General features: G+C 46.2%; 1 protein-coding gene across 1 annotated transcript; it reads right to left on the bottom strand.

The window, feature by feature from the left end:
* Positions 1-138: 138 nt before the first annotated feature.
* LOC8038667 (solute carrier family 23 member 2-like) lies at positions 139-23,418 on the bottom strand. The gene is made up of 10 exons (XM_029993242.4): positions 23,353-23,418; positions 21,107-21,264; positions 19,918-20,101; positions 17,877-18,058; positions 15,758-15,878; positions 12,356-12,497; positions 9,672-9,925; positions 5,610-5,883; positions 1,325-1,420; positions 139-719 (listed from the first exon to the last, which is right to left on the bottom strand). Exons 1-10 carry the CDS (start codon positions 23,410-23,412, stop codon positions 484-486), a joined length of 1,707 nt encoding a protein of 568 aa, XP_029849102.1. The 5' UTR covers positions 23,413-23,418; the 3' UTR covers positions 139-483.
* Positions 23,419-23,658: the final 240 nt, after the last annotated feature.

Genomic DNA, 23,658 nt, shown 5'->3' on the forward strand with positions numbered 1-23,658 from the left:
GACAAAAATGTCCCTGCTATAAGGCCTGTTGATTAAAAAAAAAAAAGTACTTATTTGTTTTAAATGTCCGCCGCAATTATTGGCAGAGTAAATCCTACATGGTTCTCCGTTTAGCGCATTACTGTCTTATTTTTGTTTTTCAGTGCTCAACACAGAGGGCGTCCTGGTTTCACGGAAGACGCGAGTTAACCCAAGTTCTTTTCGGTTCGGGCCATTCCAGCAGCGGCGCTCGAGCGCTCACATTTTGATCAATATCCGAACTGGGACAAGAAGGAAGACGTTTTATGTAGGTGTTGTAAATTCTTTTTTGTTTCTTCTCCTTCTCGAAGTCTTAGACACAGTTTAAAATGTCTAACCTTCACTGACTCGCATCGCGCTCTGCAACTTCGTGCTCGAGAGTCCTGCTCGGCAGCCGCTTCTTGAGAGACCACAACGATGGCGGAGAACCGCATAGGCTGTCGGCGTTTGCCGTCAGTAAGACACCTAGGCTTCGGCGGCTACCTTGGAGCTTGATTTGCGCGACAAGGACCGAACGAACTTGGGCGTGATCTTGTTGAGGAGCACCGAGTTGCTGTAGGTGGGGCTGATGGGCAGGTAGGCGAAGGCGGCGTTCTCAAGACGTGCCTTCAGGAAGGGCAAGTCGTAACAGTCGGTCGTGCCGCTGCGACCACCACTGCCGTGGTGGCCGCTTCCAGCGAGTCCCCGCTCTTCGGCCGTGCCTGGGGAAATGGGCAGAATGATTTCGATCATGTTCTCTCGCAAGTATTTCGTAAGTTTCGGAGGCTGTCCTCTGAAGGGCTGTCAGTCGCCCCCCCCCCCCCCCCCCTTTTCCTTTTCTCCCTCTTTCCCTCTTAGGCCAGCATGTCATAAACGCTAATCGCTGAAGGAAAGTCTGCCTTACCTATGTTCTATAAATTTGGTGGCGATTGACGAGAGTGAATCTTTCTAAATCGTACTAACAAGGTGTTTTGTCACGTCTGCGGGCAAGATTGCACAACTTTCCATCCAAGCGGGATGAAGTGAAAAAACGTTGAGATTTTCTTTATCAGAAACTTACGCAATAAAAAAGAAATGCAACAACAACAAAAACAACAAAGGGACAAGGAAAGAACGTTGTCGAGGAATTGAAGAAAAGGAGCAACCGGATCGCAATGTCTGTCTCCGTACACCGGGACGTAGCTTATTCCGGTTGGGACGAAGATTGTTAGCGTGTGGACCGTTTTCAACGTTGACTTTGTTTGGGATTAGATTCGTTTTACTCTTTGTCTGTTTTGCAGGAAAGAGGGGAGGGGGGGGGGGGGGCGTAAAATGTGTGCCGACTTACCCGGAATGGTGTTGTCAAGGAAAATTCCCAGGAAGCCTCCAACGAACATGCTGGTACTGAGCAGGATGACGATCGTTTGATCTAACACATCATACCCTAGAGAAACGAAAAGACAAAACGAAATGGAACGAATCGTTAAAAACACCGGGTCTACTCTTTGAAAACCGGAAGGAGGGTGCTCTTCCAAATACACTGAGACAATTTCAAATAATGAAACATATCTCTATTTCATCGATCACGTGCGCTCCGCTACGCGGCACAAACTCGACAGTGGCATAGCTTGCGCATCAGACAGGCCATTCACGAGCGCAGATGTTTACCGCTTATGTTAATGTCCCGAATTAGCACGTTTCGCCATGCTAATAGGTTTGAAGGTCTCCTTTCAGTTCTGCGAGAAAGTTATAAAAAACCCGTCGGTTCCTTGTTCGCGCAAACTTTTTAATGCTTAACACGTCTCTTGACGCCGTCGTACTAACCTCCATTATAAAACCTGTGAAATCGACTCGCAAAATTATTATGGCAAACATTTTTTATGGTTTATTAAAATACTGCGTTTGTTTCCTACGGTTCATATTTTTCGAGAAAATCCTTTCAAGTTGCCGGCCATTTATTTATCCAGTGAAAGGAGACAGCATTTGGATACATATGAAAATATGAGGTGCAAGCTAAACAGATAGTTTATGATGTCCGTTGGTGCTACTGTGACTGCAGCCAGAGAGAAAAGGGTTTGGTCAGGGTGTTGCATCTTCAATCATGGAACCTGATTTCTCTTTAACCCAGGAAACAAAAATCTACGCGAAGAATAACCTATGCGATTTCTATCTCCGCCGTGAAACGCCTGCTTTAGGTCATATTAAATGGCCACACAAAATTAGAAATGTGAGCCCATCCGTCCGGGCACCGAACGTTCAAATTTAAAGCTTACTGCCCGAGTGGATGTAACGTACGATAGGTTCTTCATAGGTTGATTCATTCCATAGCTCACGATAATTGGTGCTTGTTCTTCGTGGCGACGCACAGGAATGAACTGTTTTATTGTACATAGCTGCCACGTGGTTTTATAAAAACAAAAAGGTATACATCTAATCACGCAGACGCCTGTTCCAGACGTCATGCCTTTCTAATTTATAGGTGTTAGCGTTTACCTAGCATGCACTTACAGTCAATATCAGGGGTTGCCAAAGAATTTCGAGTGTAAGGACCAACTTTCTGGGACATTCTGTGGAATAGAGCGTTTTCAAGGAAATATCCAAAATTATAGTTTATTTCCGTTTTATGATACACAGCTCCAATCTAACATTACGATATTTTCTCAAGAAATGCAGAAATGTAAAATTCTGTGAATGTGGCCCATAGGATTCAATGCTAAACAAATTGTAGAGCCGTGGAATAAAAACTGTACGTATCCAAAAGTTCCTTTACTGCTTACTCCTATTTCAGGACTGCCATCAAAAATATTTCCGGGGAACATTTCGATGCCTGTTGTTCAGTTGAAATTCTCATCTTAGTGCATGCACTGGGGCGTTGATGTCCAAGAAAGTTGGGGATATGGAGCGGCAGAAACGAAGGCCACACTCTAAAAAAAGGCCGTGCGTCTACTTTCCCGCACAACACTCGGAGAGCCAATCACCGCAACTTACGGAGGCAGCTCAGCGAATGACGATGTCGAAACCTATGTTTAGACCAAAAAACGCAGTCTGAGTTGTGAAATTAAGCAATGCAAAACGTCAGGCTTGCATTGCCTAATGTCGCAATTCAGACTGCGTTTTTTGGTCTAAACATATGTTTCGGCATCGTCATTCGCCGAGCTACCTCCGTAAATTGCGGTGATTGGCCCTCCGAGTGTACTGCGGGAAAGTAGACGCACAGGATTTTTTTTAGAGTGGCATGGTACGCCGGTAGAGGGTTGTTTCAGTGTAATCATAGAAAGGGTATGTTCAATGAAACACTGCTAAAATAACTACCATATTCAATTATTCGTTCGTACGTTATTCAAACAAAACAAAAAAATTTAAATCACTTCTTGTTGTGAAGCTTTTGTAATTGGAAGAACAGTCTCCAGTAAGGTAGTCCACAGTACGAGACAATTGGCATAGTTATCCACAACGCTAGCCAAGCAAACGGTATCAACTGTTCAAAACGGGAAGATTTTCTGCGAGGATTCATGACGGGCGTCTCCACTGAATGTGCCGGCCTGGAGACGCGAAAAATCAGTGTCGGGAGTTCTGTATAGTCTTCTCAAAGCCGCCGCGGTAGCGAGCGCGTGGATTTAGAAAGTGATCCCTTTATTTAAGAACCCTTGCGCACAAAGACTTCAGCAGAACTGCGCTCTCGCGCTTCAATATCGCAGCACACAACTTGTAGCATTTCGTACATGCGATAACACCATTAGACAAAAGAGAATATTCACGACTAAATAATATAAAAGTTTACTTACAAATGTATACTAAAAAGGAATGATTTTATCCTCAGAACAAACTACACCAATAAAGGACTAAAAGTTTGCACAGTGTATAAGGAGACATTATACGTGATTTCGCGGGGTGCCAGACCCGTCGCGCACAGGTCACTTGTCTTGCCCATTAGGCCATATGCAAAATTCTTGCCAGTTATTATGATTATGCCATTGGGAGCCGCCATATTGGAGGGTATATTCGATCCACGGCTTTGCATCAACGTCTCGTGCTGTTCTTTCAGGGATCCCTCAGGGCAGTGTAGTTGGCCCCACCCTGTTTTTGATCTAAATCAACGGGGTCACGAAAATCCTGCGCTCCACAGCAATTTTGTATGCCGACGACCTGACACTGATTAAGCCCCTAAACTCACCTCAGTCCTACCTCGAACTTCAAGCAGGCCGAGATGCATGCCACATGTGGTCTCTAAGCCGCCTACTCCCACTCAATGCTAAGAAAAGGGTGACAATGACACTGACCATAGGTACAAAGAGCCCGACTCTCCCGCCCCTTGTTTTGGCTCTGTTCCCCTACCAGTGGGTCCAGAGCACTACTCTGCTGGGGGTGAGTTTCGACAACCATTTGAGCTTCGTAGGCCACATAAGGGGCATTATGGCAAAGGCGCGTCGGTCACTAGGCTTTGTAACGGATGTCTCACGTGGCATGCCACCGAGCGCATTCCGGCACCTCTGCACGGGATTGGTGCTACCCTACCTAGGGTTTTGCTCACCTGTGTAAAGCCCCTTCCAGAAATCGCTCGAACAAGCCCTGGAGAGTGTGCAGCGGAGTGCTGCTTACACGCTGTACAGGCGCAATGTCCCCCGCTTCTCGCTTTCACCCTACAGGGACATATCTACGACAGCCCTTCTATTGGGCGCTAACTGGCACAGCCTTGCACACAGAAGAGATATGGCTTCCATCCGTCGCTTCTGCAACCTGATGGGAACCTCCATGAAGCCCTCAGACGCTCCTCGCTTCAACGCCCGCACCGGGAAGATGCAGCCTCTCGTGGCACGTACGCTGCGTAACCTCGAGTCCTGTTTGATGCATGCAGCCAGGAACTGGTGCTCTCTGCCCCCTGAGCTGACGGTAGACATTCGCGTTGACCCCGAGGACATTGTGGCTATCTGCCGGCAGGCCTCAAGTGTGTTCCCATAGATCTCCCTCTCCCACCTCCCTCGGTCTCTCTGTATTCATCATCATCATCACACCGTGACGTCATCGACAATTGTACAAATTCACGACTGTTCAACCTTGTATTGTGCGGCGTCGCAGACCTCTAAGGTATGGGCCATCGGCCTTTCTACGGCGTCACGACTGTCCTGAGCCGGAATGAATATTATTATTATTATCCTCCATCTGTGGACATGGAAATCGAGTTCAATGCATCCGCATTGAACTCGATTTCCATGATATTAGAATAATGAATTGTACGTTCAGTGGATACTAGAATAATAAATTGCACATTCAGTGGGTTGCTATTTAGCTACGGTGCAACCAAGAAAAGAAAAACGGCCATGGGATTCCGAAAAAACAAATGGTGAGCAGCGAGGTCGCAAGACTCGTCACTGAAGCCATGGACTGGACCATCCAGGTAAGTGAACGGTTTTTATCGAAGACGCTGCATGAAGGGTTTATGCTGGACTTTCAGCATGTGATCACATATTAAAACTACAGTTCCCTCTTTGCCATACCCAATGTCTCTCGGGCAAAATGATCGGTACGGGGATCCCCGAATATGGTGAAAATTTGGTAATTGATCGTAGGTACTCTATAGATAGCAGTTATTTGTGCAAATGGTCTGGGAGTAAGCGATTGTGAGATGCTCTCACCTGTCCTGATGGCTTCTGCGTTCCTGCTGGTCCAGTGGGACACCATGAGACCGAAGAAGAGGGACGAGCCCAACACGAATAGATTTCGGGACGAGTTGAGGTCGACGGTCTGTGCGCTGGACAGGCCGACGGCGGAGATCATGGAGAACATGACGCAGAACACGCCGCCGATGATCGGGTCCGGGATGGTGGCGAACAGGGCGCCCATTTTGCCCACCACACCGAAGGCGATCATGAACACGGCCGCCCATTGGACCACGGAACGGCAGGCCACCTGCGCAGCGCGTGGCTTATGATGTGAGGACGAGTGTCAGCCGAATGCGGAGGCAGTACTCGTCTCCAATCTGTGCCTCGCGGTAGCCTTCTTTGTCCACACACACACACACACACACACACACGCTTGCTCGAATCAAAATGATTCGATTAGAATCAACTCTATTCGCGGTTCCGGTTCCTTCATGCGTTATTCATAACTTCAGCCCACGTGCATTGAATCCCCTTTTCTCTGTTTCACAATTCGGCCACTACGCCACGCCAGTTTTTGCTGCACACTCGGATAGGCGGTAACTCCTCGCTCTTCTCCTTGATGTCTTTTCCGCTGGGTGGCGCCGCCTCCCTCGGAATAGAGAATAGGGCGGTTGCTCACGCGGCCTACTTCCGGCCCAGGGTCACGTAAGAATCCGTGCTGGCAACGTTCGCCCTATGTCTGTCGCGTTTGTGATCGACTGCGGGTGCCGGAGTCGTTGGAGACATAAAAGGGAATCGTCCGGTACCCGACTTTTATGCGCCTTAACCTTTTCCCTGCGTTGAGACGAGCCGACGTTACAGCTGTTTAGCGGCCAAAATGGCTCCGGCGGATGCCGCCGAGGCGACGCCTAAGAAAAAACAACAACCACCACAAGTAAACAAACGCACGAACAAACAAAACAAAGCCTTATGCAACCCAAATACGACTCCGATCAAGCTTCTTGAGTTCTGTCGAATACGGAGCCATTCGCCACGCTTCGCCTTTGAGGCCTAAAACGACGCCAAATAACTGATCGTCTTCACGCGAACGGATAGGAAAAATAGCTCAAGTGCCCACGCAACATGCAGAGCTCATTGAAAATAAAGAAAACGTTTCGCGAACCCCCCCCCCCCCCCCCCCCCCCCCCCCATTATAGTTGGTTGCAACATAAGATCTACTGTAGAAGCTGTGCCTTCGGCCAAAGCTTTCTACTTTCGATAACACTGCGGCGCTCGCGAAGCCAAAGCACGATAGAAGGCAACGAGCGCGGGCTGGAGGCGCAACATTTTCTGCATATCTATGTCGCAACAGTTTATAGTTTCTTTTTTTTTGTCTTTTTTTTTGTTTAGAGTGGTGAAACCATTAGGAGAGTCAAGTACCTTAATCCGCTGCGGCGCAGACGACGTTTCTTCCTCACATGTGACGTGTAACTTACATCGTGTAAAGTAGGTGACGCAAGCCGCATCCCTTACTATGGAACACATGCCCAGAATGTAGCAAAACGTTTGCTGCCCACACCTCCAATTTCGCCATAGAATTCGCGGTTTATTAGCGTATTATGAAGCCGTCTATTTTCAGGTCAGCTATTTTCCAAATGGTCCTGACAGCAGAGTATTGGACGGCCATCACCGTGACGACACATTCAGTATTTTCTGATAGGAAATGTTGCCGATCCTCTTAAGAGGGTTGATTTAACGAGGAATCGCAGGAGATCGTATAAAAACTGCGCGAATCCCAGAATAGCCAGAGAGTGGAAGAAAGTGCGTTATAGTTTACCCGTTTAGTGCAAAGAATAGTCAGAGAGCGACTAATTTTTGGGGTGTCTACCTGAATATATGGATAGTATTTTTCCCCCATACCTAGGACGTCTAGTCTTATTTGTCACCCAGGCTTTTATGATTTATTGGTGTAAGGAAGGATATCTCTAGTCCGCTTATACACAAAAAATGAGAATCCCCTAATTCCTTCCAAAAATTCCAAGGTTGTGGGGTCATCTCAGGACCGTGGTCCTAATAACATTACAATACGGTTTATTCAACCAAGCTGTATGTTTTCTATGATACGCCAGATCACCCCAAAACATCGTCTCCCAATGCCCGATAAAGCTGAGAATCCCAAGGCCAAAAAGTCTTCAAAGCTGCATTTTGAAATAAATGCTACGTCAGCGATAAAACCGCGCCTTGATGCAAAAAAAGAAAAAAAAGAAAAAGAAGAGAAACAATTTGAGTCTATCAAGAAGGGTCCCCCTTCGAAACGTCGCGGTTTCTGTATAACTTATACATGTTAAAATAAACCTTCCAAATTTGTTTGACCCTCGGTGGCTTCTACTTCTCTCTCTCTCTCTCTCTATATATATATATATATATAAATTACTGATACAACCAGTGCTAGTTTTACGCCATATTTCTGGGGCCATCCGTAATACATGACATATTTCACACGAAATACAGCACAATTTATTGCCTGGACTCAATTCTGGTCGTATTTGTATAACTTAAATGACGTTTGGCATAATCTTCAAAGCATTTTAGTTCTATAGGAACATCTTTCTTTTTATTTTCTCGCTCTATATTTTTCTCTATAATATATATGTATATATATTCTTTTAGATTACCATTATTCACAATACCCACGACCGCAGTTTTGTGTCCTCGGGTCATGCAGCTACGCATAAATAAAATTAATCATACACCGCACAACGTCGGTTCGCCAGTCGTATTTTTGCTTTTCTGGTTTCGGTCCCGACAGAACCCTCAGGATAATTTATGGGGTTCCCCGGAAGCCGGTCTTCACTGGAAATATCGACCCATTTATCGCTCTATTCAAGAAGGCCGGCACTCCTTTGTGTAGCGCGTTCTTAATGGTCGAAGGGCGATAACAAACTCAGCATGTGTACCGATTTGCTATGGAACCCCAGTTTTGGCCATGGTGAGTAAGGCACTTCGAAAAACTCCTCGCAAAAGTGAGGGAATTAATGCTGGTGGGTATCTGTATGCGAGAAGGCGCCGAGAGAATACGCTACAACAATTGAATGGGAGTGGTTTAATAATAAAACCTAATGTCCCTCTTTTCTTGTTTTAATCCCCGAGTTATCATTTGACCTCGGTGGTGTTTTGAGTCAAAATTGCTCTTGGGCATTGTCTGACCATGGCCTACAAGATTCTTGGCGCGCAAAGCTTTTTTACGGCCAATACATTCGTTGGAAGAGACTCTCACAAAGGCAAAAATGGCTCGCGCTTGTTTCCGTCGCGGTGGCGCTCGGTACAGAGCAGGAAATCAACATAATTGGACTTAAAATGCGTTCGTTTACCCGCTTTACCCTCGTTGCACCTCACCACAACTCATAATATTTTTCTTAAGGAATTTTTAGGTTCAAATCAGAATGTTGTTCTCTTGCTCTGTGTGTGTACTTAATTTTACACGTCGTTTCCTTTCTGTCATTTTCGCGTTACTCTCAAGCGTTTTTCGGACACCGTCTCGCCATGAATTAATTTGATATTGGCATGTCTTTGACGGCTACGGCACTTTCGCCGCAGTGAAATTTTCTGCGACAATCTCTCCCAATGTTTACTGATGATCAGGGCCAGCTTGCGAGAAACCGCATCTTAGCAAAGGCTGGACGAAAGAAAGCACTGCCAGAGACAGAGCACCAGCTGAGCAGCACTCGAATCGCGTCTCAACGCGCTCCCGGGCTTCAGACTTCGCAGTGTTAAAGAAAATAGAGCTTTGTACCGCGTGAACACATGTAAGGTTTGACATCCGAAGACCGGCTCTGTATCGGCAGCACCGTCTTGCGGGGCTCGGAAGAAGCTGTGATGTACGCTCCCTCTGCTGGGCGAACGAGCGTTTGGGATGGCCGGATGATAGCTTTGTGCGCCAAGAATATCAGATTCGTTAAGTTCTCGTGGTTGAATCTCAAAGCATTCCGCAGAGGACAAAACGCCGTCTCTTCCGAAAACAGTGGCTAGGTGGCGAAAACCACCGCCCAGTTTTAAAGGGTTCAGGCGTATGCATCGATCCAGCGAAACGCGTGTTCGAAGTCTGCAAAAGAGCACCTTGGTGACGGCGATGATGCTGATGTTGGTTGAATAGGACGTGAGTCCGCAGCCCCCGCCCCAGAGGCCAGCAGCGATGCAGCCGATGCCCTCCATCCATATGCCCCGGTTGATGGCGTGCGTCGGCGGCGTGGGCACCTGCGAGAGCCTGGCGCACGCGTAGTAGTCGCCCACGGACTCCACCACCGAAGACAAGATGGCGGACAGCATGCCGAGCACCACGCTGATTGACACGCGCGGCATGCCGAACTGTCCTGCGTGGCAGGGGAATGGAATGGTGTAAGGAATTGTCAAGCTCGATGGTATACCTCTCGCGGACAACTTTCTGCGCCATTTTGAAAGAAGGGAAGAGTGGGCGTGCAGGGCTTTGCTTGGGTTTGCTCGGCGCTCAAGGTGCGCGAGCACTCGTGCGCCCGTAGCTTTGACTGCATAGCCACAGAAGGTTGTCCGCGAGCATAGGGAGTATTCACTGGCGGCCATAGCTCTGTGCGCGAATGCTCAGCGCGTGCTGATGGCGAGCTTCCACGGTTCTTTTGCAACGTGCATTTCGCACCATCAAGTATGCCGGTCTTAGCAGCCTATTGATGTGAGCTCGTTCTGAGCATGCGCTCTAAACAGCACCCACAAATATGGCGTCCAGTGAACACTCCCTATAGAATGACGTTGTACGTAAAATGTGTACCGATGTTTCTTAAACTTGTCGATTTAAAACGATGCGAACACGCCTGTATACTTTTCCTTCGAAAGACGATAATTCGGCACAGCTCCTTACGGTACACTATTTCGGGAATCAAACACCATGGACATTCGGTCAAACATAATTAAACTAGAACAAATATTATTTATAAAAATTATCGACTAATATTAGTCATGCGATACGCGATGCTGATGTTATAAAATTGAGCGAACAAAGAGAAAAATAATGTTTACACAATGTGCGCCCGAATGTAACCCCGGCTTTCCCTAAATAAGTTTTTAGGCGACTACCGAAATTTTGTTTGTTATATTTTGGTCACGTGGTTTCCAGTCGTCCTGGTGCATATAATATTTCGTTTCACGAGTGATTGGAAAAAGCTAAATTAGTTTTGTTTTATAGTTTTTCATTACATGTAAGTGCGCTGTTGCGTGAAAGGTTGGTCCTGTGTCGAGCTGCTTCAGAGTAGAATTTCTCCTATAATACCCCAATTTTTGAATATCCCATTTTCTCAATTTGTATTTACGGTAAAACAAAAAGCGCATTTACTATGATAATGTTATTAAACAGCCATTGATCTTTCCAGATCCTTAGCAAGTACGGTTAGGATTTGGCAAGTCTTTTAAAAACAAACAAAACAAAAAAACGCATATACTTTGTTTGAGTAAAACGATGCCTTGAACACCGACTCTGATCGGTTTCATTATCGTACGCATTGCAGCATATGTGAAAAAACAAACAAACTATGAAATAACATTACTGGAGCCTCAAATGACGTTTTCACGCACTTTCTCATCCATGACTCAAGAAAAAATGTCGCCACATCGAACGTTACTTTAACTTTGCTTCCACGTGGCATTAGCCGCCAAGACAGATCGCTAATAGGGTCTTACCAAATAAGATGAGCAAAATATCTCAGTTGCACGAGGCAGATATCATCATGAATTTAGCGGTGAAGCTTTGAGGTATCAGGTTTATGAATAAGGGACTGCGTCTCTTGGCGGCTCGCTCGACGCTAATTCAACAGACAAGTGGCTGATGGTGCCGGCCACAGAAGTTATTTGACTTTGGTTTTTGATCGGATCCAATAGTTTGTATATACGCTGTTTTCCGTCAATATAACCCAACAGACAGGATGAGGAGGTAGTTCGATAGAAGGCCTTATGACACTTACCACGTTTCTTTACAATTCCGCGCACCTAAGACCATCGTAAGAAATCAGCGTGTTTTTTCTGCCACAGTACTAATTCGTTTCTTCAATAATATCCCTGCCAATATTTGTCTCGTGTTTGACGAAAGCGAAAGATCATTACCCACAAATGGCTCATAATCTCTCGAGCGATTCCGACCGCCTACAATCCAAATTTTGTATGTAAGTTCATCTGTCGATACTGATCCTCACATCGTCTGCGAAGAATTCAGATCAAGCTGATAAACGACCCACTGGTAGTCCGCAAGCGACGCCACAATGACTGTAGTTCATAGTAGGGAGGCGGCAGTGCACGAAATAACTCGTGCCGTCTCGTGCTCTGCTCGCTGAGACTCACAGCGGGGCTGTCGCGCGTGCAGAAACTGCACTGTCCCCACCATCATAGCACCCTGGCAGTTCGACGACGGAGCCATAGAGTACCCAGTCGCAGATTTGGAGCGCGAGGATCTGGTAGCACAGAGAATCAAAGAGCAATGTTTCAGGGAACCCGGACGTCAGCTCACAGCTTTTGCAGTGGCGATGACGCGAAACGTACTGGTTCGCTCGGGAGAACTGTGTTTCGACGTCTCGCCGCAGCGAGGCGTCAGTCACGTCGCTCTCCTCTCATCCGTTGTCTGCCGCTCCACCTTTTCCATTTCGGCGGCCACTTCTCGTGGCGATCTGCCAGGCTTTGTCACTATAGGGGAGGCTATGCCTCCATGCATTCTGACAGCAGTCACGTAACGAAACTGGTTACAGGCTCATAGAAACCGCACATCTGCGAAGGAGATCGATCCTTACCTGGGTAGGGCACCCGTATCCAGGGGCTCTTGTCGATGATGCTGGCACGGATATCGGTGCGCGCAGCGTCTCCCGGGGCGAGGTACTCCGTCTCCGTCATCAGGAAACAGGCTCCCCACGAGATGAGGATGGCCAACAGGATCTGCGTCCGACACATTTCTCCTTACGTGAAACGCGAACGATTGCGCTCTGTCGACAAATCCTGGCGGTCTACGTGCACTTTCCAGGCAGAACGCAAGTTTTGCCAGCACCTCCAGGATGCCAAGGCTGTAGCGGTGAATTTCTCGATGTCATCTACAGAAGGCCAATGCGAGTCTCAGACTGGGCACGTGTGCTGTGTCAGCGTTCTGCCTGGACTCGTGTTCTCACTGATTTAACACGAGTTACAGCCGAACATAAACTCAGCGCGTGTCCAACGTCTGCCTCGCGTTGGTCTCTTGTCAGATGAGATGAGGTCCTATTGTATTTCCTCAAAGGTATCGATACATTACATGAGGGGAGGAATAAATACAACATTCAATATACAAAAATAAAAGGTAAACACCAAAACATTGACAAATTTATGCTGATCACACTTTACAAGTGGGATTTACAAATGTCGCGAAATTTATTGGTATCAGTTTCACGGACGATGTGAGCGGGTAAGGAATTCCAGTCGCCAATAGCAAGTAAAAGGAGGGAGTTTTGACATTTGTTAGTTCTGGAGAAGAGAGGCTGAATTTTGGGGGTATGATCGCGGCGCTTTGAAATGTAAGATTCATCTTGAAGATAGAGGCTACGAAATTCCGATGATGAGTAGTAGATGCCGTGAAAGAAGACAAGGCGAGGTAGTTGGGTTCTAATGGCTTGGGGTTTCAACTCCAGGCTTGTTTTAATAATCGTGACACTCGAGGTTTGTGAATAGTCATGCATGATGTAGCGTGATGCCTTGTTTTGGACAGATTCGAGCTTGTTAAGAAGGTATGCCAACACCAGATTATGTTGGCGTATTCGAGTTTCGATCGCATAAATGCTTTGTAGGCGGTTAGTTTGACAGTCTGAGATGAACGGAAAAAGGTTGCGTTTGATGTATCCGAGAGATTTATATGCACATAAAACGGTATTATTGATATGATCGTTCCAAGTGAGGCCCTCTGGAATAATTACTCCTAAGTACTTGTATGTTTGAACTTAATCTATGTCTACGTGATTATTGTTATGCTTACTTGGCGTGGAAGAAGGCTGACTGGCAAATGTTATAAATCCTGTTTTGTCTGTCTTCAGTCTCAGTTGCCATGTACTGCACCAAAGCGAAATCACGTTGAGGTCTTGCTAGAGCAGTGTTAGATTGGTTGGCGATGCGCCGGTAGATAACACAGTCGTCTGCAATATAGTTTTATGGAGTCTTATGGGGGGGGGGGGGGGGGGGGGGAGGGGCACGGGGACGCCGAAAATTCAACACTACGGCATTGCTGTGTAGGTGGTGTCGGTGCTGCTCGGGGTGCAAGAAATTCGCTCGCGGAGCCCCGCTGACAACCAGCCCATATCTTCAATCTATAAAACTCCCAATTTAAAAACAATTTTTTTTTTTTGCAAGGACTATTTGACGATAGGCGCTCTCACAAGTCCAAATTCGAGGATGATGAAACAATTTTCGAGTAGTACAGTTTTAGTCGATCAAACGTCGTTCACGACAAAAGAAGGAATGAACTGATACTTTCTTGTTATCAGAGTAACGTAAAACAAATTAGATTATCTTTATCCGCTTCCAACGGATCAAAACATGAAGAGCCCGAGCTCGTGATTTCAAAAGAGCGCCCACTTTACAAGCTCCTTCAGCTGCTCCGTTCAAAATTTCCCTGATTATGTTCCCGGCGTTACCTCGAATCGGGATGAAAGGATTAATCAGGGGAAGAAGAGACCAACGGGACCATTGTCGGGAATCTTTGGTCATGAAAGGAATTTGAGCGTATACGCGGTTACAAACACTAAGGATTTCTGCTCCGATCTCTCGTATATACCAGAACCAGCACAACGCAAGACCGGCACGAAAGAGCGCTGAAGTACAACAAAAAACAAATGCGAAGAAACCGAACTTCGATGAATACTTGTATGCCTCAATTTCGTATTTAAGAATTCTCTTACGCGACGGCTTTCACCGCTATAAGCTGTCCAGCGAAGAATTGTCTTTACACGAACGATTCTACAACATTTAAAATGAGAGAATTTCAAATCCCGTATACTCCAATCCAAGTAAGGGGAAAGAACTGTCGTCTTTTTTCTTCTTCCTTATTTGGATTGTGGTATACGGGGGCGATAAGCGTAAGAAAAAGGGTCGGTTTTTTGTTTTGTTTTTACGCTTTTTCTTTTAACCCCCATCATTTTGGATGCGGCGGCGTCCGATACATATATATATATATCTAAAATGTTCGCTATAGCATTCGGGCGCAGTCTACGCTACGATAAACCCGCCTCCGCCAGTCGCGTTTTTGGGGAGCCCGGGGCGATACGTGTTCGGAATAGGCTGCAACATAATTGCGCAGTTGGAGGCGTGTCGTTTCCTTCGTTTTCTCTATTCCGTCTTTCGTTATTTATTTTGCGGGCAGGTCGGAAGAAATTGTCGCCGGAAGGTTGGTGGTGTAAGTTTCGTGGACGCTGGAATTTCGGGAGGCTTTCATCGCTGCCTTTTGTGCCCACGATTCCCATGCGGCGCGATGCGGGAAACGGAATCGGATGCGGAGTTTCGCGCTGCCCGCCTCTGCCCACAAACGGCTGACCTGTTTCTTGCGTCTGTCCGCCGGCCCAATTTTATAGTGCCGGTCGATCGGAATCAAGTTTTGGCGGGGCGCGTTACACTCAATCAGGTTACTGGAAAATCAGGGACAGTCCAATGTTTATTTCATGGCACGAAGAATGAGGTTATTATATCTGGAAACGGGCTACCTAAAAAACAAAAAGAAAAAAAGAAAAAGAAAACTTGAGATTAGATTGACTGTACAAAACGAAGACTTGGTGCGTCATTATGTGGTAATGTCTTCGTACCTTTAGCCTTGCGTCGGAGAAGTTGGACGATAAATTTCATTTTTTTAAGGATATGAACCCGCGGAGAACATTGTTACTAGTTTGCGGCAAACAGAATAATCTTGACGGCCTTCTCACTCTACACTTTTGTAACAAAAAAAAAAAAAATCTGGACGACGAATTAAAAAAAAAAAATTTGTTATTAATGGCGCATCGAATTAAAAGTGTATAAGAAAGTTATTTATTCCAATTAAAATTCAAAATCAGAAGGCACGCTTATTAAAGGATGCGGGGAGGATGGGTTGGGGGCTTACTAAGCAAGCGATTGTAAGAATATCTTCGGAGGCGTTTTACCCTGAGTATTTGAGGATTCGCAGAAACTAGACGACAAGTAGTACGCACCGGAAACAGTTTGAAGATGGCAAAAGGGCGAATGTGAAAGCCCTTTCCACGGTTCCAGGCGGGCACTGGGAGCGCTACGTTTTGGAAGTACTGGGAGAAGATGGTCATCAGGATGATGCTCCTGCAATGGTCGGGAGGAGGCAGACGATAACAGTCATTGGAACAAGGTCTACTGACCGAGTATATGCCACACCTCTTTGTTCTGTGACTATAGGTTTTGCTAAAAGACGCACACACACACAAAATATTGTTTTGCTTAATCGTTTTGATGTAGCCATGCGCATTAAAACATGGGCAAGCTTGACAGTGTGACGTCCCGGTAGGGTTGTGTTACGTGACCTGACGCTAAGCCACGTGGTGACGTGACGTAACTTCATGTTACACCACTACTTGACATTAGACGTGTGGGGATCGCGGCCACGAGGGGGCCGGACATGGGCCCGCGGGTGTTAAAAGGAGGAAGACGAGGACATCATGCGGCAGAGCTGGGGGGGGGGGGGGTGAGCTCGAGAATGCTCGGCAACGGAAGGGTGAAAGGGCAAGGAGCTGCCTCCAGATCGTTCAACTGTGAAACAGTAGATCCTCTGTACCTTGCGTTGTGAGATCGCCTTCGGGGCGGTCGAGGCGGGGTCTGATCGGGCCTTGGCTATTGTTGACACCCTCAGACGATACTAAACCTGATAGCGTTTACAGGGTATAGGAAGGACGACCAGCTCTAGACATGGTTTTCTAACGCATACCCCAAAAAAGTAAGCAAGAAATTTTCACAATGAATATTGTCCAGGGTTTGTTGCTACTGAAGGACAATACACGTAGTTCGATCCCCATGGTAATGAACATAAATGTATTTATTTGTACGTTTCATCCAGAAGAAGGATGCTCACTGCCAGTTAAAATACGCACATTTACAGTTTCCTTTCCGCCCCATTAGGCGGTCCTGTCGCTGTATCGCGTGACAAAATAAGTTGCCTTATACAAGGAAATGAAACAATATAGCGAATGCCAAGTAGGCCACGCCTTGGTAAAATTTTACGACATTTTTATTGTTTCATAAAATTAGGGAAAACAAAATCTCAGGATGGAAAGAAAGTAACCAAAGACAATTCAGAAACGGCGTGAAAAAAAAGAAAAGAAAAGTAAACAGCTGCAGCCTAATGAATACGACAAAACAGCTTTGCGAGAGAAAGTGAGAATTCTCAAGGTACGGTCGGAGGATTGGCGAATAAATCGTGACGAGGTGGATACTTTGTCACCGGAATGGGAAAACCGGACGGGAACGAGCGTAAACGCGGTCTATTTAGGAAGGATTAGGAACGAGCAAAAGAGGATCGATGTTCGAAAAGGGCAATCGGGACGAGGACAACAAGTCCCCCGAGCTATCTGGAACAGTGACGGCATACATACCGAGAAGTCGGGATAGGACTTCCGCTTTCAAGATAAAAGAAGGTTCAGGCGTAGTTGCCGGAATTAGTTCTTACGTGTACATCAACTCTGCCTCGTTGTCATTTCGATCTCACGGAAATTCCAGACTCCGAATGTGCCGGTGAATAAACGGTGGGAGAGAAATAGAAATATGAGAACCGGTAATCAAGAGACTTGATTTTACACGTGTCCGGTAATCGGGAGACCCGTGCTTGCTTCAGTGCCGGAACAATCTTTATTATTATTATTATTATTCTATGCGCACCGTCCAGTCCCTCGATTTGCTTCGTATTCTTAACGCGTATGCGCGTATATTAAAATATGCCGGGTTTAGTCGATAACGCTAGTGGTAAGCGCGATCGTCGTGTAAAGGAAGTCTCTATTATTCAAGAACATACGTCAAAAGCCGCGGCACGTGTTGAGAACATTACTGTTGACACAAAGAAGCGTAAAGCCGCGCTCACACTGCTAACACATCATAGAAAAAGACAGTCTGCACATATTGCGCGAGGCGTGTTTTTTTCTTGTATGACGGTCATACTGGACATACAATAATCTCTTATTAGACATGTTCGAAGTGCACATATATCTACCGAGCAGACCTGCTTCGGACATAATTCTGTCAACATGTCTGCGGCGAAGTCTTTTTGTGTGATATACGAGCAGTCTGAGTGATGCTTAAGGAAGAGCACTCAACATGAAGGCGGCTCCCCAGTTCCCTGAACTCAGCCTGGCTGCTTCTTCGAAGAGGGAAAGGCCGACCAGGGCGATGCAGGGAGCGATGCCCAGCGGTGTGACCCATCGCAGGAGGAATCCCACGATGCCTGTGAAGCCCAGCACCACCTCGAACATAGCCGACGCTATGATGGCACCCGAGATCTACGCACAAGGCATAGGCTTTATTAACCGGGGAATTTTCAAAACACCTTCGAGTAAACCATCGTGCAACAAGCGTGGCGAGCGAAACTTCAAATATCCCGAGATAAGGATAAGATTTAATCGTGAAAACTTAGAAATAGGAATGCACCGGCCCTCTTTTTGTAGCATGCTTGTGCGTGAGACCCGGCAGTGCATTCACTTCTTTCAAAACGTACACATAAAACAGAACTGAATTACACACCGAGGAAAAGCAATAATTTGCAACCGCAAATGCAAGTATGCATGCACAATGTATCGTGTCAATGAAGCAATGTAGTGCAAGCATTCGACAAAATATATCCGAAAAATGCACTGCGACGAAGCACTAACTGTATAAAAACAGTGGACATCATCTAAAAAATAATTGCAACCTACACAATTTAGCTGGCTTGTTCAAAATCACCAACACGCGACGTGAATTTCTTTAGCTCGACTTGATGTAAATGCAGAACTCTTACATTTTGTTTTTAAATTACGGAATAATTACACATGAAGGGCATAACACGGACGGCACATCCTCGAGGAGGGACAGGCCGGAAGAGGTGCTGTCCGTGTTCTGTCCTTTGTGTAATTATTTCGTAAAATATTTATCCAATACGAACTTGCTGACCCTAAGAAACAGTCATTTGTTTTACCTGATTTCTAGGTAATGGGTTAAGGTGTTCGCGAGATTGCTAAACGTGGCTGGAACTTAGTACTGTAATCATAATGTAACACCTGAGACTGTGGTGTGGAGAAATTAACTTTCAAGTCGAAGGAACAGACAACCGTAGGAGAACATTTCAATGTCTTAGGTATTAAATTATAATTAATTATCACCAGCTCGCCTGCACACTCATTGTGTGTTTTTTTTAAATATTGTCTCCGTATTTTTTCGTAGTTTGCATATATTTGCATGAGATGTTACTAAATAACAACGGCAATGCTCTGAAACCGACGTGATGGAAGCTCGCTGTTGCCACGAGCTCAGCCTCAACGAGCACAGTTATGGAGGCGACAGAATACTATTCTCATGCAGTAAGTGGCGCGAGTTGTGAGCTAACTATCCGGTCGAACACTGATGAAGAGACGACCAGGCAGAGCTTCGCACTTCTGAAGATGCCGGGACCTTAGTAACCCCAAATGCTCACGTGTTTACTCTTGAAGTGTACGCGAGGAGCCAATTACCACTATCAGTGGCCGGGTTACACCGTTATTACGAGGTCCCTGTAACGTTTCCGTCCAGAAATGCAATATGCGCTGGGACTATGATGATTGCGTTTCCTACGCGTTAAATTTCCCAACGTAGGCAGTATTTTTCGTTGAAACTCACCGCGCATTTACAGATCCCTCTTTCTAGATCGCAATAATGAAAGGCGGGTGTTCCTTGCTGAGACGAAGTTTCTGAACTATTTATTTATTTAGTTTAAACTTGAGAGCCAGTACAGTGTTCGGAGTACTGAGCGTTGTCCGGTTCCTTCTTTAAGCCGCAACCACCCTGATCGTACATCATACAAAGACATGGTGCACGCTACCGACATGAGGAGAGAATCATATGCGTACACGCCTCGACCACGTTCCGTTGTATCTTTGCTTCATAGACGTGTATGCTTGGAACATGCCTGCAGACAGTCTTTGTATGAGCACCGTCATAGGACCGTCGTGCAAGGAACACCTGAGTCAGAGTCTGGAGATTTTCTTTTGTATGATGTAAGAGCAGTGTTAGCGTGGCTCTAGGTCTATCATCGGTGTATGCTGGTTCCGCGGTATCAGTCTGTTTAGCGACACTGGAGCAGTGGCGATTCAACAACGTGAAAGTTCAAGAACAGGCGTCGCCGTACCTCGCTCATGCGCGTCTGCCACACTTGCGTCCACTCCTCGTCGGTGGCCGGACCCGTGAGGCCGGAATCGGGGGGCCGTGCGGCTACCAGCTGCTCTTCGGTGGGACATCTCCACTCGGGCAGCGCCATGGTGGCCAAAATGGGAACCAGGAACGTCACGCTGCATCCCTGGATGATGGGCAACCTGCCGCGGTTCCAATAAATCCGTTTTACTTCGCCAGCATAACGGGCCCGACTGTCCGAAGCCAAGGTTTCGGGAAGAGTATTAGCTTCTGCAGGAAGGACCTACGCATTTTGGCGAAAGCAACGCGGAAAGCAAGTCGCCTGCTTCTTACGACGGTGAGTTCTGAATGGGTTTGATTGTAAGGATAGAGGGTAGAGCAAACTGCTACATGCCTTGAGCTGTACTCACTCCTATTTTTTTCCAATCAGCCAAAAAGAGCTCGGCGTTCTGACCTCACTCCAAACCCTGTGCAAGATGCAGACGAACTTGCGCTCCACAAAACTGCAGCCACTCTGAGACTCCTCAAGGATCTCCTTTTTTGAGTTTGCCAGCCTTACGTCAGGTAGGCCTTGGATCTTCGTTGAAATATAAACGGCAATCAAGGTCGGTGTCGACGTTACGTGTTAATAATAAACGTAAAATTATACGGATGCGCCGTGCGCAAAGCAGTAATTTCTGAATCTACACTTCCACGGCTCGCGGACTTGAGAGGATATCAAGTGTTACGGGCTCACACGAGTGACGTCCGACATCCCGAACGATATCCGAGACTTGAACAAAAACATGGAAACCCCACATCATTTTCCACAGCCAATTTGGCCGTTCAAGGTGTGCATCCTTTATAGACGTTCTCCCGTCGTGGGTTCATTGATAGCTGCTCTGATTACCACTTTACCCACCTACGTTGTGGGTTCATTCATGAGCAGGCTTGTAGTCTTTCACGCACATTATAAACACCGATTACACTTCCGCTGAGCATGTATGAAGCAAGAATGCTTCAAAGATGCTTCTGGCGTGTACGCAGATGTCGTCGTGTGTTCAGCGAAGACCGTATTTTTCGAAGCGTGACTGCGGATTAATTCAACAGGGGAAATTGGGGGACATTATTTCTTTATACAAAATCCGCGCAAAGAGCACTTTTCTTTTTCTTTTTGTAAGACTGTTTTACGGATCGCGAGTACTCACCTGATTCCGAATGTGGTTTGAATGAGCGTTCCAATGCCCGAAATGAAGAAAATGGTAGAGATGAGGTATCCCCGGGCGGGATCTTCTTCCCTCATGCACAGGGCTGGTGCTAGGGCGAACGGGTAGCTCAGGGCGCCCGACGTCACGATCAGGTAATGCTGAGGGACAAATGAAACCTGTACGATTTCGGGGTCTAGATTGCAGGTGCTCGTGCCTCCAGACTTCACCCAGAGCATATCGGCGAGGAGCAGTCTAAATGGTGCCTTAGGTGCAGCCACAGACATACACACACACTGCAGAGGCACAGAACGCCCGTCCACAGACTACGGATAAATAATACGGGTCGGAATGAGGCACATGCGTTTAATGCGCTCAAAATAAGAGGTTATTTAAAGAGCATTGACACATCTCGGGCGTATAGGGGCTAATTTATTCAAATGTGCAGTAAACAAACAGTACCAAATTGTGACGACAATGCCACAAATACAGTTTTTGTTTTAAAATTTAACAGATATGTTTAAAAGAAGCCGTGAAAGTTACACGTATGCGGTTTGTGCAGGTGAGTTATACGGCCAGGGGGACATAGTATAGGGGACTAGTCGTAACGATCAGTAGGCTAATTGATTAAAATTCGTTAATTAACTTTTTAATCAATGAAAATGGACGTATGGTTCTAATTAGAAACTTGCTCAGCGTCATCGAAAACGACTAAATAAAATCCTTTTAGAAAGATTTGATGTCACGGCGTTCTGTAGGTACGCTTTATTGGGACGCGTTTCTGTGTTTCGGTTTCTTATCGTAGCGCATCTCTGAACCCGCGGTCCTGCTCCCCAGTGGCTGAGAAGCGCAACGCACGCACGCCCTACTTCCCACAATCCTACTAGGGAGCCGAGGGGGTGGCTTCGCGCCGCGACCACCGGGGAGCAGGACCACGGCCGCAAAAATGCGCTTCGATGAGGAACCGAAACCTAGAAACGCTTCCGAACTGGGCGCTTTCTCAGAACGCCGTAAAATTATGCCCATATCTTATATCTTCATAAAAAAGAATTGATTTAGTGGTTTTCGATGACGCTGAGCAAGTTTCTAACTGGGACCATATGTTCATTTTCAATAATAAACAAGTTAATTGACGAATTTTAATTATTTACCGACCGATTGTGACGATTAGCCTCCTATACCCTATCGCCCTGGCCGTATAACTCACCTGCACAAACCGCCTAAGTACAACTTTCCCGGCTTCTTTTAAACAAATCTGATAAGTTAAAAAAAAACCCGGTATATATTTATATTTTTTACTTTAACCTTTCAAAAAAGTCAGTGAGTTTGAAACGGTACAATACAAAATATACACAAAAGGCATAACGGTCTCAAAAATGTATCTATTTGTCAATAACTTGAAGCAACGCCAGTAGAACAAACCCTCTGCTGCGGCTTCCCTTAGATTTAATTGTCCATTCTCATTTTTTTAATAAACAAACTACCAACTGAAAATATTGAGGTAGTGCACACTTCGTTCGAGCGCCCACTATTGACATTTCGTAAACTTGAGGATTCTGAAAATTATGTGTTAAGCGTCAAATTTGACCGGACAAGAGCCCATGTCTAGATTAACTCAGTTTTCAGTGAAAGTTGGGTAGGCGCTTTCCCGGCATTTTACGCGATGTACCTTCTTTAAGAATCCTTTCGGCTCGTTTGAATAAATGCGTGCGAAATATTTACTTAATTTGCAGTATAAAGGGCAGTTACATAAACGTTGCCGAATCTGTTCACTTAACAAAACCGAGTTCAGAGTACCTACCAGCATAGAAGGTAACATTTGCATTCGAAAATATAAACTATATAAGAAAATGTTTATTTGTTTTTTGTTCAGCGTAATAGATGTCGTCCAAATCGCATGTCTTAATTTCCTTTTTTTTTTGTCCCTTCATACAATGCCAAAAAAAAAAAAAGAATTAAAAGTTGAAAGGAGTGTACCCTTCATCCTCCTCCCGAATGTAATCGAGATTGATTTAATCTATAGCACGCCCACATCTGTCCGCATCTCACAAATTGTTTCAGCGGCGCTAATAAACTCCCAGGTGCAAGCGAGGGCCCGGCCCTGTCGAATTACTCTCTTGTACGAGTGCTCGCGCGAGGAAAGCACCATTTAAGCCCCGTTTAATTCCTTGTAGCTCGTACGACGCTGTGCAGAATTTTTGAGGCGCACTGTATAGATCCATGGAAGGAGGATTTTGAGGGAGACGTACCTGTAAACCAAGCATGGCGCTGAAGTACCAGGCGGGCCTGTCGTCCACGCCATAGAACATGGCCTTTTCGGACTCTACGCTCTTGCTCTCGCGTACCAGCTTAGTCTCCTGCGGTTAAAGGGATTGTCCGGTCGAAACCGGAAGTACTTAAGTTTTCGCGCTCGTTGCGTCGATGGAGCCGTCATGTAGACAAACAACATTTTTATTTTGATATATGATCTCCCGGTTATTGACTAAACCTTTCATGAGCGTATGCACGAAACTGCACCCCGAATTTCTCCAGTGTCAATGGCTGACATCAGTAGC

This window comes from Ixodes scapularis, unplaced genomic scaffold (genome assembly GCF_016920785.2).
Source record: "Ixodes scapularis isolate PalLabHiFi unplaced genomic scaffold, ASM1692078v2 PGA_scaffold9__187_contigs__length_104089568, whole genome shotgun sequence".
Classification (NCBI taxonomy): domain Eukaryota; kingdom Metazoa; phylum Arthropoda; class Arachnida; order Ixodida; family Ixodidae; genus Ixodes; species Ixodes scapularis.

Coding starts and splice junctions, on each gene's coding strand:
- LOC8038667 (XM_029993242.4), bottom strand. CDS start 23,412: ATGTTCTATGGCGTGGACGACAGGCCCGCCTGGTACTTCAGCGCCATG. Junction 15,879..17,876: donor AACTGGGGAGCCGCCTTCAT/GTTGAGTGCTCT, acceptor CGACCATTGCAG/GAGCATCATCCTGATGACCA. Junction 1,421..5,609: donor CGCAGAAGCCATCAGGACAG/GTGAGAGCATCT, acceptor TCGTTTCTCTAG/GGTATGATGTGTTAGATCAA.